Source organism: Leptonotus elevatus, chromosome 20, assembly GCF_054856555.1.
Source record: "Leptonotus elevatus isolate MCC_2025b chromosome 20, RoL_Lele_1.0, whole genome shotgun sequence".
Lineage (NCBI taxonomy): Eukaryota > Metazoa > Chordata > Actinopteri > Syngnathiformes > Syngnathidae > Leptonotus > Leptonotus elevatus.
The window spans coordinates 3520162-3533121 of record NC_141258.1 but is presented as its reverse complement, the minus strand read 5'-3'; the positions used below and the strand labels follow the sequence as shown (position 1 = coordinate 3533121).

At 40.1% G+C, this 12960-nt stretch overlaps 3 protein-coding genes and 1 long non-coding RNA gene across 6 annotated transcripts; 2 read left to right on the top strand and 2 right to left on the bottom strand.

Annotated features, from left to right (window-relative positions):
• The first annotated feature begins 426 nt into the window (after positions 1–426).
• On the top strand, positions 427–3359 carry cabp5a (calcium binding protein 5a). 2 transcript variants are annotated; one of them, XM_086064879.1, is made up of 7 exons: positions 427–674; positions 761–810; positions 1545–1575; positions 1675–1818; positions 2765–2874; positions 2986–3133; positions 3223–3359. In XM_086064879.1, the coding sequence occupies exons 2-7, from the start codon at positions 763–765 to the stop codon at positions 3246–3248; spliced, it is 507 nt and encodes a 168-aa protein (XP_085921005.1). In that variant the 5' UTR covers positions 427–674; positions 761–762; the 3' UTR covers positions 3249–3359. The 2 variants fall into 2 exon arrangements, with proteins under 2 accessions (XP_085921005.1, XP_085921006.1); XM_086064880.1 differs by having other exon boundaries at positions 428–659.
• LOC147156450 (uncharacterized) lies at positions 1826–4900 on the bottom strand. The gene is made up of 2 exons (XR_015091780.1): positions 4637–4900; positions 1826–3149 (listed from the first exon to the last, which is right to left on the bottom strand). It is a non-coding gene; the product is annotated as an uncharacterized LOC147156450 (long non-coding RNA).
• A 411-nt stretch (positions 4901–5311) lies between these two features.
• Positions 5312–10463, top strand: nif3l1 (NIF3 NGG1 interacting factor 3-like 1 (S. cerevisiae)). Of its 2 annotated transcripts, none has more exons than XM_086064873.1 (7): positions 5312–5460; positions 6001–6509; positions 7149–7296; positions 7943–8069; positions 8148–8286; positions 8352–8435; positions 8524–10463. In XM_086064873.1, coding segments are annotated over exons 1-7 (1194 nt in total). In that variant the 5' UTR covers positions 5312–5458; the 3' UTR covers positions 8709–10463. The 2 variants fall into 2 exon arrangements, with proteins under 2 accessions (XP_085920999.1, XP_085921000.1); XM_086064874.1 differs by lacking the exon at positions 5312–5460 and adding an exon at positions 5471–5622.
• LOC147156448 (gap junction delta-3 protein-like) lies at positions 10297–12510 on the bottom strand. The gene is made up of 3 exons (XM_086064877.1): positions 12171–12510; positions 11707–11821; positions 10297–11556 (listed from the first exon to the last, which is right to left on the bottom strand). Exon 3 carries the CDS (start codon positions 11390–11392, stop codon positions 10586–10588), a length of 807 nt encoding a protein of 268 aa, XP_085921003.1. The 5' UTR covers positions 11393–11556; positions 11707–11821; positions 12171–12510; the 3' UTR covers positions 10297–10585.
• Between the last annotated feature and the right edge of the window lie 450 nt (positions 12511–12960).

Genomic DNA, 12960 nt, shown 5'->3' with positions numbered 1-12960 from the left:
ATGAATTTTTGACGTCTTTAGCCGTTAATGGCAGCGAATGAGTTCATGTCATTATAATTCGCCATTTGCAATTTGTAGGTTGCGATGTAGTACAGTTCAGAATGAAAGAAGGTCAAGAGGTCATCCTACACGAAACAAGAGTGTCCTCTTACTTGTGTCAGGTTCAGATCGCCGGAAAATTTCCACTGGATGACAACATGATGTCACCTTTTAAGCAGTGGTGAAATGGAACAAAGTACAAGTAATTAGTTACTGTAATTAGGTAGATGTTTTAGATATTTGTACTTTATTTCAGTATGTATTTTTCTGTAGACTTTGTACTTTTATGACAGGAGTTCAATCAGTACTTTGTACTGTTACAAAAATATCTTATACAACGTGCGAGTATTTTATCCACCTCGCTTAAGTCCGCCCTGCTGTCCTGCAGTCACTTTGCTGACTCCTCCCAGCACATGACCAAAACTGGACGCAGCTTCAACACCCCTCATCATCATCATCATCATCATCATCACAGCATCCAGGCTGAGTAGCGGACGTACTGAAAGTCAGCGGCGGCTCCATCCCACCCGGGAACTGGCGAGACGGAGAAACAGAGGGGATTTTTTTTTTTAAAAGCAGAGGTTGCGTATGATGTGATTGGCTGCGAGCACAAGCCAACGGTGAGAACAAATCAGGTAGTTACCAAAGCTCAGGAAAAGTCACATCAGTCAGCTTTTTGGTTTTTGTACTGACAAAAGGTGCCGATTGTTTCCTTTGGCAGACATGAGCTTGGGAGAAGCGTGTATTTTCTTGCGAGGCGGGAAAAATATCGTGAGTACAACTAAATGTGCTGGATGAAATGTTCAAAGTGTACATAATGAAACTTTTTTTTTTTTTTTATCAGTACAGTACATTTTGTTACTACTGTAAGAGTTCACTGCCATTGACGGCTATAGACGTGAAAAATTCATTTAAACTATTTCTATTAGTTTAACATTTTTTCCCACTTTTATTAACAAGAGTGTGAAAACCTAGTTTTTTTTTTTATATTGTATTAGAACAGATATAAAATGTGTGATTAATCGTGAGTTAACTAGTGAAGTCATGCGAATGATTACGGTTACAAATTTTAATCGCCTGATGCCCCTAATTTTTATAATCTTTTCTAAAAAAAAAAAGATTATTAAAAATTAGGGGCATCAGGCGATTAAAATTTGTAATCGTAATAATTCGCATGACTTCACTAGTTAACTCACGATTAATCACAAATTTTATATCTGTTCTAAATGTACAAAATAAATCTAGGTTTTCATACTCTTGTTGACAAAAATGGAAAAAAACTGAACTAATAGAAATAGTTTGAATAAATGTTTTGACGCCTATAGCCGTCAATGGCAGTGAATGATTTAATATGTGGTCGTCATTTTTTGAAGCGAATAAAGCATATATACCCGTTTGTATACAAATATTGGTTAGCTATGTGGATGTTTCAAATACACAATGTGTCATTCTGTTTCTTTATCCTTCCTTTTCCACAATTTATCATTTGTCTTCCTCCTGCGCAGTCAAGAGATCTGGCAGACGATGAGATCGACGGTAAGCCTCGTCGAAACGCTTCATGTTTTCGGCGACGCCTTTGGTTTGAGGTCCGATGGCCGTGTGCCCGACTGAGGGATTTGGTGTGCGTCTGTGCAGAGCTGCGTGATGCGTTCAACGAGTTTGACAAAGACAAGGACGGCCTGATCAGCTGCAAGGACCTGGGCAACCTGATGAGGACCATGGGCTACATGCCCACCGAGATGGAGCTCATCGAGTTGAGTCAAAACATCAACATGAACCGTGAGTCTGCAAGTGAAAACTTATTTTTTTTTTTTACTTTGATGTCATTCTTCATATCTTCCAAAGAATCTCACATTATATATAGTATGTAATTTGAGACAATGTGCTGTTGCCGTCGGGGTCACCAATTGAGGAGATGGGGTGAATCCTCGTCTCATCATTCACCACATCTCCGCACTGTAGAAAAATGAAATTCTACACGTGTACAGTTCAATTCGTTTAAATCAATATAAAAATGAAATTAAAACCTCATATATAGCTCAAATTAATACATTATTAATTGCCAAGAAAAAAATTAAACAGCTCTAAATATGATGTGATACCATTATACACGTTTAGAAACTTATTTTTTTTAAATTACAGATTCAGCATATTTAACTCATTCACTGCCATTGACGGCTATAAACGTAAAAAAAAAATTTGATTTATTTCTGTTAGTTTAGCTTTTTTTCGCCCACTTTTGTTAACAAGAATATGAAAACGTAGATTTTTTTATTGTACATTTAGAACAGATATAAAATGTGTGATTAATCGTGAGTTAACTAGTGAAGTCATGTGATTAATTACGATTTAAAAAATTCGCCAGTCAACCCTAATTTTTTATAATCTTTTTTCAAATGAATTTATGGCAGTGAATGTGTTAATATAGCTCTTGCATTGGATCTCATTAGCTCAGCTCTAATTTAAAAAAAAAAGAAGAAAAATATCTACTTAGTGCTGATAATGCAGACAGATCCTTAACACACATAAAAAATAAAAAAAAATAAAAAAAATTTTGTCCTCTAGTCGGCAGTAGAGTTTTGGAGCGTGCAACTATAATGACAATTAAAAAAGAAAAATAATTTTTAAAAGTCTACATAGCGCTGACAATGCAGAGCCTTTACAAAAAAAAAAAAAGAAGCTTTTGTTGTATTTAAAAATATAATTAATTTTTTCTGTCTTCTAGTTGGCGGCAAAGTGGACTTTGATGATTTTGTGGATCTGATGGCCCCCAAACTTCTGGCGGAGACAGCCGGCATGATTGGCATGAAGGAGCTGAAAAATGCCTTTAAAGAGGTCAGACCTCATCAATGAATTTGCATATTACATGCCATCGCAATATTGAGAGAAAAAAAAATGTATTTTTTTTTTAATTTTATCTTACCTTCTGCTCGTTTCTTTCTTTAGTTTGACGCGGACGGCGACGGGGAGATCACCACGGAAGAACTGCGCTCAGCCATGATGAAGTTAATGGGCGAGCACATGAGCCAACGGGAGATCAACGCTATCGTCAAAGAGGCCGATGACAACGGGGACGGCACGGTCGACTTTGAAGGTACAAACGTCCTCTTCTTTGACATGACCACAAAAAAACAAAAAAATGAATTGAAATAACTGAAATGTGTTCTGATTTCATGTCCACAGAGTTTGTCAGGATGATGTCAGGATGACCTCGACGACTCACCTCTGTCCGAACAGTTGATTTTGTGTGTATTTATTTCAAGGGCTAAATACAGCATGTTAAATCAAACCAAGATTAATAAATCTCTCAAATCAACCAAGTTCTTCTTATCAGGCAGTTTTTTTTGTCTTGGAGCATTCGTTTAAAAATCTTAAAACAGCCCCAACAGATTACAGTAATCTGCCAGGAATAGTAAGTAATTTTCAGAAAAAGTCATCTTTAAACATGTTTTCTGCATGGCAACAAAACTGCCGACTTGCGTAACATCCAGCTCGCTGGTTGTGTAATATAACGGTACGATGATGTATGTCCGAGACGGGATTTGGAAAATAAAAAACAATGCAGTCAAATATCGGTGGTGGATGAAATGTTTTGGATTAAGGAAACACGCCCGCCTTGGATTTGGAGGAGCGTCAGGATAAAGAGATTGCGCGGCCAAAAATGGAGAAGCGGGCCAGTTGATAAGAGTGATTTTTAAATGTCCTCTAAAAGTCCTTTTACGTCATGCTTTCTCTCATAATAGGCTTTTTGGAGAGTATTAAGATTTTTTTTTCCCCCTCTCAGAAATGGAAGAGCCTTCACAGAAATGTGGTGGATCAACATGGACAAGATTAATTGCTATATTTTAGATATATAAAGATATACAAATTCTAGTACATAATACTGTTGGGACCAATTAAAGAAAATGTAAAGTGAATTCCGAGACTTGTTTCTAAATACATTGTAAACGTTTAAAGGCGATTTCTGAAAACATAGACGAAAACTGAGAGCCATATAGCAGTGAATTTGTGGAGATTTTCACCATTTCAGATTTCCTAATTTTGACTCAAATGGATCCTGCTTTTCGTGGGGGATCAATGCTGAGCCTGACCGCAAATATAGAAAATCTGAGAATAATTTACACATGCCTTGAATTTTTTTTTTTATCCAAATGAATGCAAATAAGCAGGGAATTTAGTTTTTTATTTATTTAAAGCAAATAAGTGGGGGTATTCACAAATAAATGTGAAATAGCCCCTCCACCCGCCAAAACCGAATTTGAGCACATTTAGGACCAATTTTACCACTGTAACATGCTGTTAGCTAGCTAGCTAACTCAGAAAATCCCTTCCCTTGGTGCCACAATGGACAGAACAGTTTGGTGTCATTATTTAAATTCCCAAGCTAGTAACGTCATGGACAAACCTGATGCCCTTTCGTGAAAACGTGCTAGCTGGTGAGCTAACTGATGAGCTAGCAAGTGAGTTAGCTTGAGCTAACTGATGAGCTAGCTCGTGAGTACAGCATCATTACTTTTGCCACCTGAGCCATTTATATTACATTTGCTCGGAGTGACTGATTGGTGACGAGCAAACAGCACATGACGTAACAACGGACCTTTTCCCTGATCCCGCCAACATCCAGCGTCGACCTTTATCGCGTTAATCCTCAATAATCTCCCAGAATGGGCTTCAACGCTGATGCGGCTACTCTGGCCACCCTGCAATTGACAGAACTTGCTGTTTAATTAAACCTTCCTAGCGGTCACCTCTAAACAGTAACAACCTTTCGCTTTGTTTTTGTTTATGTGCACGGATTGCATGTGTTCACTGCAGAGGATTTGATACGTAATTCTCAGACATGTCATGCGGACCAGATGCCCACCACACACACACACGGAGTTGTCCTTTGATTTTTTTTTTTGCTCCCTTGAAAATGTTTTCATAATACTTTAGTTACAAAATGGAGTTACATAATGCAGCAAAATTCATCGGGCGGTTTTCATTTATTTAACCCACCGAAATTGAGTTAAGCCTCTTCTCTGTTTTGTCTGAGCCTCTGACAAGGGGATGCTTCAGTCTCGAGATGGACGGATGATTAGATAGATAGTTCAACTTGTGAAACTCAATTAAAAATAAATAAATCAATAAATAAAGAGGGCAAGTACAAACAGTGCTGTTCAAAGTTTATCAATCGTAGAAGGGTACAATTTTTTTTTTACAAGGCGATAGTACACACTTGCCTGTTTTTTTTTTTTTTTTCAAAATCACCAACACATGTTTTAACACTATGCTGTGCACTGTATTCAATTAACAAAATAATAAATAAAATAAAACAATCAAGCGTCATAGCGCAATATTAAACGGACCAATCAAGAGCGAGCGTGCGGTGACGTCACCGGAAACCGGAAAAGTGCGGCTCGACGGCTCCCAACTTCTCATGTGAGTTTTTTTTATTTTTAGTCTGCTCACTAACGTCATTAAAATGATAACTATATGTGTTCAATAAATAAGTGTTGGTTCTCCTTATAGCTAGCAAATCAAATTAGCCACTGCTAGCTTCGCTGTTTGCTTACAATGCAAAAAGTGGGAACTGCGCATATGGTATGTTGCACTAAGTCATTATTTACTATGTGAAGTGTTCAGTAGTGTGGTTAATATTGATCAGCAACCAAATGTTCACACCTCCAAAAACAGATTTTTATTAAAAGCATGTTTTAAAGAAGAAAAATAGCACTCTACAGTATTATACTTAAAACATACAGCAATAGCATAATTACGGGCAGACTATACATAGTCGATGATGAAATAGTCCGTCACAACTAGATGGAGATGTAGTAATAATAGTCATTTTTAGAGGATATGGATTGCTAGTGAGTACTGTTGTATTGAATTGTTTACTATCTGCCAAACTGGTGATACCATGATGTCATGAGGTACCAGACAGTGTATTTCTGTCATTAACACTGTTCATCCTCACAGGTCGCGCTTGATATCGACTGGATGTAAAATTATTCCAAAGACATTTCTATCGCAAAACTCCAGACGCGTTTGGACCAGGTCCAACCCTCAAACCGGATCCTCTCATTTTTGCGCCATCTTTCCCCGCTTTCATTCCTCCCTCCGCCCCAGCGCGATGGAGCTAAAGGACGTTGTGAAGGTTTTGGAGGATCTGGCTCCCCTCTCGCTGGCCGAGCCGTGGGACAACGTGGGCCTGCTGGTGGAGCCCAGCGAGCCGCGAGCCGTCAAAACCATCCTTCTGACCAATGACCTCACGGAAGGGGTCATGGAGGAAGCGCGGGCCCAAGGCTGCGATCTCATCATATCCTACCATCCTCCGCTCTTTCAACCAATCAAACGGCTGGTCCAGAAGGACTGGAAGCAGAGGTTGGCTATCCGAGCCGTGGAGGCCGGCATCGCCATATTCTCGCCACACACGTCATGGGACAGCGTTCGTGGAGGAGTTAACGATTGGTTAATTGGAGGAATGGGTGAGTCAATGGTGTGGTGGAAAATTTCTAGGAAATTTCCAGAAAGTTTGCAGTAAATTTGCATGGGAAGGTAAGATGTGAAATTTTGGAAAGGTGTCATATTCAAGAATAAAAAAAATAAATGTGTGCCACATTCATGCAAAAATTGTTTAGTTAATAATAAACATGACTGTTTAACAGATTTGGTTAACACGTTTTAAATATTTTATTGAATAATAAAGTTTTTAATTGAACAAAAACATGAATGTCAATACCACTAACCCATCAAAAAGTGGCATATGTACATTTTTTAAACATTTATTTAAAAAGCTTGATACAAACTCTCCTAAATGAAGTCTACAATATAAGTAGCACATAAAACAAAAGAGAATTATTCATTGTGTATTTAAATACTCCAAAAATGTTCAACCAAACCATATCATTTTACTGAATGAACGTTATGCTAGTTTACTGCTAACATACCATGAGAAACTCCATTGACAGGCTAACAGAAATTAGCATAGGCATTACGGTAATTCTAAACCTTCACACTGCTTTACTGAGTTAGTAGAGATTTTTGTCATGTGAAATTGTTTGGCTCATTAAAAGTTAGGGAACACTTAACCTCACTAAGTGTCCTCCAACTGTTTTTGGTTTCAGGTGGCGGTCAGGTGTCAGTGCTGAATCAGGCCTATGTGGACTTCCCTTACAGTCACATAGTGGAATTCCAATGCAAAAACGACATACTGGATGCTCTCCTGGAGGAACTGAATGCTTTGGATGGGGTACTAGTACAAGATCCTGTCAGGTTCGACACTATTACGAATACATACACAAACGTGTTATAATATGAGTTACAGTGAATTTTAGCTGAGCTTTATTTTGCGTACATCTGAGGCAGTTAACTCATTCACTGCCATTGACGGCCATAGACGTCAAAAATCCATTTGAACTATTTCTATTAGTTAAATTTTTTTTCTACTTTTGTTAATAAGAGTATGAAAACCTTTTTTTTTTTACTGTACATTTAGAACAGATACAAAATGTGATTAATCGTGAGTTAACTAGTGAAGTCATGCGATTAATTACGCTAAAAAAAGAATAATCGCCTGACGCCCCCCCGAATTTTTTATAATCTTTAAGTCGCGTCAGACGATTAAATTTTTTAATTGTAATTAATCACATGACTTACGGTACAATAAAAAAAATCTAGGTTTTCATACTCTTGTTAACAAAAGTGGAAAAAAATGTTAAACTAATAGAAATAGTTCAAATGAATTTTTGACGTGTATAGCCGTCAATGGCAGTGAATGAGTTAAAATGGTGGCAATTGTGTGCTGATTCCCATTTTATCAGTTAAAATGCGATGTATTCCTTTTTTTTCCCTCCCATGGCAAACATGCTTGTGACATTGGCAAACATGTTAAAAGACATTTTATTTGTCTTTGTAACAGATGTGATGCCGCCAAGACTCAAGTCGGCCTCTACTGCAGAGGTTCAGTACTGGCTTCCGTTGTCGACAAAGTGACGGGATACGTCATCGCGGTCGACAGGTCCTTACGCATTCTCAAGGCAGAAAGGGTGAGCAAGCATAAAATGAAATAAGATTTTCAAAATGACAGTGGAAAGACTTGTCTTTCTAATTTTGACTTCCTCTAGCCCCCTCGGTCGGGCCACGGTCAGGGGCGACTGAGTGTTTTGGATGAGCCGGTAACCGTAGCAACAGCTGTGAAGAAAATGAAGTCCCACTTGGGTTTGAGGCACCTCCGTTTGGCCCTCGGGCAGGGACACACGCAAGGTGATGATCGTGACAAAAAAATAAATAAAAATAAAAAATTTGCTCACTCATTGCTTGATTCCCAGAATCCTTTGTGCACACGGTGGCTGCGTGTGCGGGTTCAGGAGCCTCGGTGCTGAACGGCGTCCAAGCAGACCTTTACGTCACCGGTGGGTGGACCGCTCCTCTCTGTAAACAAAAGTGTCGCCATGACGACCACTCGACTGACAGTTTCAATTGGGATGAATGTGGCTTTAGGTGAGATGTCCCACCATGAGGTCTTGGATGCGGTTGCCAAGGGAACCAGCGTCATCCTCAGTGACCACAGCAACAGCGAGCGCGGCTATCTGTCCGTGTTCCGGGAGAAACTAACTGAAAAAGTTCCCGCTCATGTCGTGTTGATGGTCTCCAAGGCTGACCGGGACCCCCTGGAGGTTGTGTGAAGGATCCAAGCCTGCCGTGATGAATAAGACAAATTCCTCCAATATTTCACATCCCCTCGTTAGAAAAGTAGAGCCTTGTTGAAGTGAGTGGAGGAGCTCCTATCAGTGTTTTGGGTTAGAGGACTTGATGCATGTTTGCGGGGAATTACGGTCATAAAATGTATTGCACAAAACAATGATTTGCATTTGTTTATGTGTGTCTAAGCGTTAAACTACCTTCATCGATTTCCTCGTAATGGGGCCCCGTTTGAATGATTACGGACAGCACGCCAAGGTCACAGGAGGCGTGCAGTCAAAATGTGTTCTTATAAAACGAGTGCAGGGGATTTATTTCTTTTTTTAATCTAGTTTTAATCCTGATAATCACTCACATCATGTTTGCCTCTGTCCAGCGTGGAATTTAATTATTTTTTTAAATGTGCTTCATGCATGCAGGGCCAGCAAGTTGGGTGGGCTGTATAATATCTATCTAATCTGAAAAATAAACCCAAGTAATCTTTCTAGTTAGCATGAAGTAATTTGATGCCACAGTTCATTACTGTATCCGTTGCAGTGCTGCCATCTACTGTTGACAACAGAGCAGGACGCCAAGGGAATGTTTTGGAAACAAAATGTACTATTACTAGACTTGCAGATTAACCATCCAATGTGGGAAGGGTAGATTCATTCAAAGTGAATCATCGTGTTGTTTTCTGTGGTTATATTACAGCAAGCAGAAAAAAAGTTTTTACTTTTGACGCAATGAAAAGTCTAACTGAAAGGGGGAAAGCTGAAAAGTTCCAATAATGTTGCAAGAAAAAATGTAAATGACAAGAAAAAGGCATCTAGGCAAAATACTCTATTTCTTAATTGTCAACATCAATTTTACAAATTTCTTTAATCACATTTCATATTTCGACTCCTCATAGTTTTAGTCTTCTCAGTGTGGTCCTGATCAATTTCAAGTTCCCCAAAAAGTGATTTATTCTCTTCGTAATTCTTAATAATGCCACACTCCTAATGGAATTTCAAGTGCATTAATACAGTATTTTCTTGTGTTACAATCTATGTCGTACTTATCTGTCTTCTAAGCGAAGTGACTAAAAACGAAAGTTCATTCACAAGTCAGTCGGACACCAACAGAAAACGAAAATGAAAATAACTTAATGACAGGGATGATTATCATACAGAACCTAACATTTCAGGGTGGTAACTAACCGCTAAATATGTCATCAGTGTTGGAAGTGTACCCAAAGCAGCGGTTGTAAGTAATGAAGTACAAGGTACCTTTACACTTAACAAATAAAAGAGCATTCAAAGCAAATACTGTATTGTCACTTTACTGTGACAAAGTTGCATAATTCAGGTGATAATTATAGTATTCTTCGTCCAGGACTCACACTGTGCTCCCCCCATAGAATAGTTTAGGAATTGACTTACCCCCCCTCTCTTCCTTTCCCCCTTGTTCTCCCTTTCTCACAGAAATCGAGGCATGGCATCGCATTGTTTTGTTGCTCTGTACTTGTGACGTGCAATGTCAATGAAATGGATTTCCATGACTGCCTGTTCAAGAAGAAATAGCCAGACACTCGTCAGAGCAGTCGTCGTGTTGTATTTCGACAAACTCTTTATTACATCGTGCTTATCATTAGTGTTTTTTTTGTTTGTTTTTTACTCGAGTTCCCCTTCAAGGAAGTTCAATCAGTGATTCTACTTTTACACAAATATCTTCTACTTAAGTGTGAGTACTTTTGCCGCCACCAGATTGGTGAGTGTTGATTGACGACGGCTAAATCAACAGTTTTGATCTCCACGTTCCTGTTTCCTTATCTTCGCCTGTCACGACAGGGGCTTCCTCGTGACCGGGTTGATTATCGGTGGATTCAAAAATGGCCCCATCACACCATTAAAGTCTTGCTGTTGACATGTTTCCCATTCCTGTACTTGTACCAGTTGGCTTTCTTGCCGCTCCTGCGCGACCCCATCCTGGCCTTGCCGCAGTCCGACGCGGTCTTTTCCGAAGACTTCCCTGTCAGCTCACCGGGTTTGTAGCTGTGGGCGCTCGGGTCCCTGAAATGCTTTTGGCCGGCGCAAAACCACTTGGTGGAGCTGTAGAGAAGTTCAGCGCAGCTGGAGATGGCGGACAAGACGCCGACTGCAAAGTAGAAACAGAGAAAGATGGTTTTCTCGGCCGGGCGCGAGGTGAAGCAGTCCACGGTGTAGGGACAAGGGAAGCGGTCGCAGGGATACTGGGCCTCCACCTTGAAGCCGTAAAGCCAGTACTGCGCGACCAGAAAGCCGACTTCGGCGAACAGCCGAAAAGCCACGTGGACGATGTAGAGGCGCCTCAACTGGCGGGTTTCCCTGTAGCGTTGCGGCGCCTTGGAGCCGTTGCTTCTCTTGGTGTGATGATGCATGGCGTACATGAGGAAGAGCAGCGACGGCGTGGCGATGAGGACGATGTGAAAGACCCAGAAGCGGTACTGGGAGATGGGGAAAGCCTGGTCGTAGCACACCTGCTTGCAGCCCGGCTGCAGCGTGTTGCACGCAAACTCCTCCTGCTCGTCCTCGAACATGTCGCTGGCCACCGTTCCCAGGATCAGGATCCGAAAGACCAGCATCAGCAGGAGCCAGAAGCGGCCCAGCATGGGCGAGTGGGTCTGGAGGTGGTCGAAGAGTCCGCTGAGAAAACTCCATTCGCCCATGATTGCGGCGGTCTTACTTTCTAGGTCCTCTGCGAACAAGTTGATCCGTCTCACGCTGAACTCTTGTCAGCGATTGTGAGGAACTGAAAGGCCTTTCATTTAGGCGGTTTCGGGTTGGTAGTCATTGCTCATCTATGGTTTACAATGGTTCATATTCCAAAGATCTACAAAGTAAAAATGCAGCAGATATCACGTGAAAAACGTTCCTGAAGAATAAAACAATAAAAACCTGTCTTTAAGATTATTACACAACATAATCTCTAGATAAGGCAACATGAAACAATAAATGATGAGTTGCAAAGTATGAGACAGACCTTGATTGAAATGTTGAGGTTTGAGAATGATTGGTGGCAAATGCGTTACATCTTGTGCCGGCCTAAAAACCAGCTTCAGCTTCAGCTTCCTGTGTTCAAAAATTCTCCGTCTCATCTGGAAAAAAACACAAGGTAAAAAATGTTTTTTCTGGGGTTATAATTAGCTAGTTTAGTATTTATTTGTTAGTCAGTTCACAACATTACTAATGCTATGGGAACACATAAGAGTCAACACTAGCTAGCTGTTGGCTATAAAACAAAAACGTATTCAGTGTGCCAATAAAACAGACAGTTCATATGATTGATGGTAGAAATTGTTTCGGAGTCTATGCTTTTTTTTCAGTACTTCTCATTTTATCAGTTTTACACAAGTGCCTGTTACCATGTAGTACTTCCACCACCCTTACTGTATTTAACAAACATTTTTCTTGGAAAGGCCAAAGAACAATGACAAGTCTGCCTACCTTTCACACGTCCTTTTGACTTCAAGCCTCAGAACTCCTTGTTTTGGTCTGTTTTCTTCTCCCTTTCCTAATTTGCATCGCTTATGTCCATTTCGCAGCCTTCACAGCAAATGGCACCGGCTGGAGCTTGCCACACTTCTAATTGAGCGGGCGGAGGCGGTTTGCTAAATTCCTGTTTATGCCTAATCTGCACTGATCATTAGACTGTCAAGAGTGCAGATGTTTACGAGTGGCAACATCTTAATGAGGCATGCATTTCTCCGGACAGGAAAAGCCTGTTTGAAGGCACGGCAAAGCGGCTTTGAGAATATTTATAGCTATAGGACATTCAAACAAGGCATTACGTCACTCATTTTACAATTATGTAAATTAAGGCGTATTAATCAGGATTATTATTATAACTTTTTAAAAGTGTTTTTAGCCATTTAGATGAGTCTTGGTTTGTTTTGAATCCGGGCTTGACTTCATACTAGAGCAGGGCATCTCCGGTTTTCGAGGGACTCTATCTTGCATGTCCTATCACCTCCAACGCACCGGATTCAAAATATCACGAATGAGCTGATCGGTTGAATCAGGTGTGCTGGAGGAGGAGAAAAATGGCAATGGCAATAAACAGCTTCAAGTGTCTAATTTGAAGAGCTTGTTCAGTATCTCCAAACAATGGCTAATTATCTGAAGGCACCACTGTATTGGGCTTTTGGGTGAAATTAATGTATGAACTTAATGAGAAGCATAACTAAAACATTTATCAGGGCACTTTGACAAAAAAAAATGACCATCTTGCGACATA

Bases quoted from the DNA above. Each gene is read 5' to 3' on its own strand.
- nif3l1 (XM_086064873.1), top strand. The intron at 7,297-7,942 runs GTTCGACACTAT...TCTTTGTAACAG, and splicing joins CTAGTACAAGATCCTGTCAG to ATGTGATGCCGCCAAGACTC. The intron at 8,287-8,351 runs GTGATGATCGTG...CTTGATTCCCAG, and splicing joins CGGGCAGGGACACACGCAAG to AATCCTTTGTGCACACGGTG.
- cabp5a (XM_086064879.1), top strand. From the start codon at position 763: ATGAGCTTGGGAGAAGCGTGTATTTTCTTGCGAGGCGGGAAAAATATC. The intron at 811-1,544 runs GTGAGTACAACT...CCTCCTGCGCAG, and splicing joins TGCGAGGCGGGAAAAATATC to TCAAGAGATCTGGCAGACGA. The intron at 1,819-2,764 runs GTGAGTCTGCAA...TCTGTCTTCTAG, and splicing joins TCAAAACATCAACATGAACC to TTGGCGGCAAAGTGGACTTT.
- LOC147156448 (XM_086064877.1), bottom strand. From the start codon at position 11,392: ATGGGCGAATGGAGTTTTCTCAGCGGACTCTTCGACCACCTCCAGACC.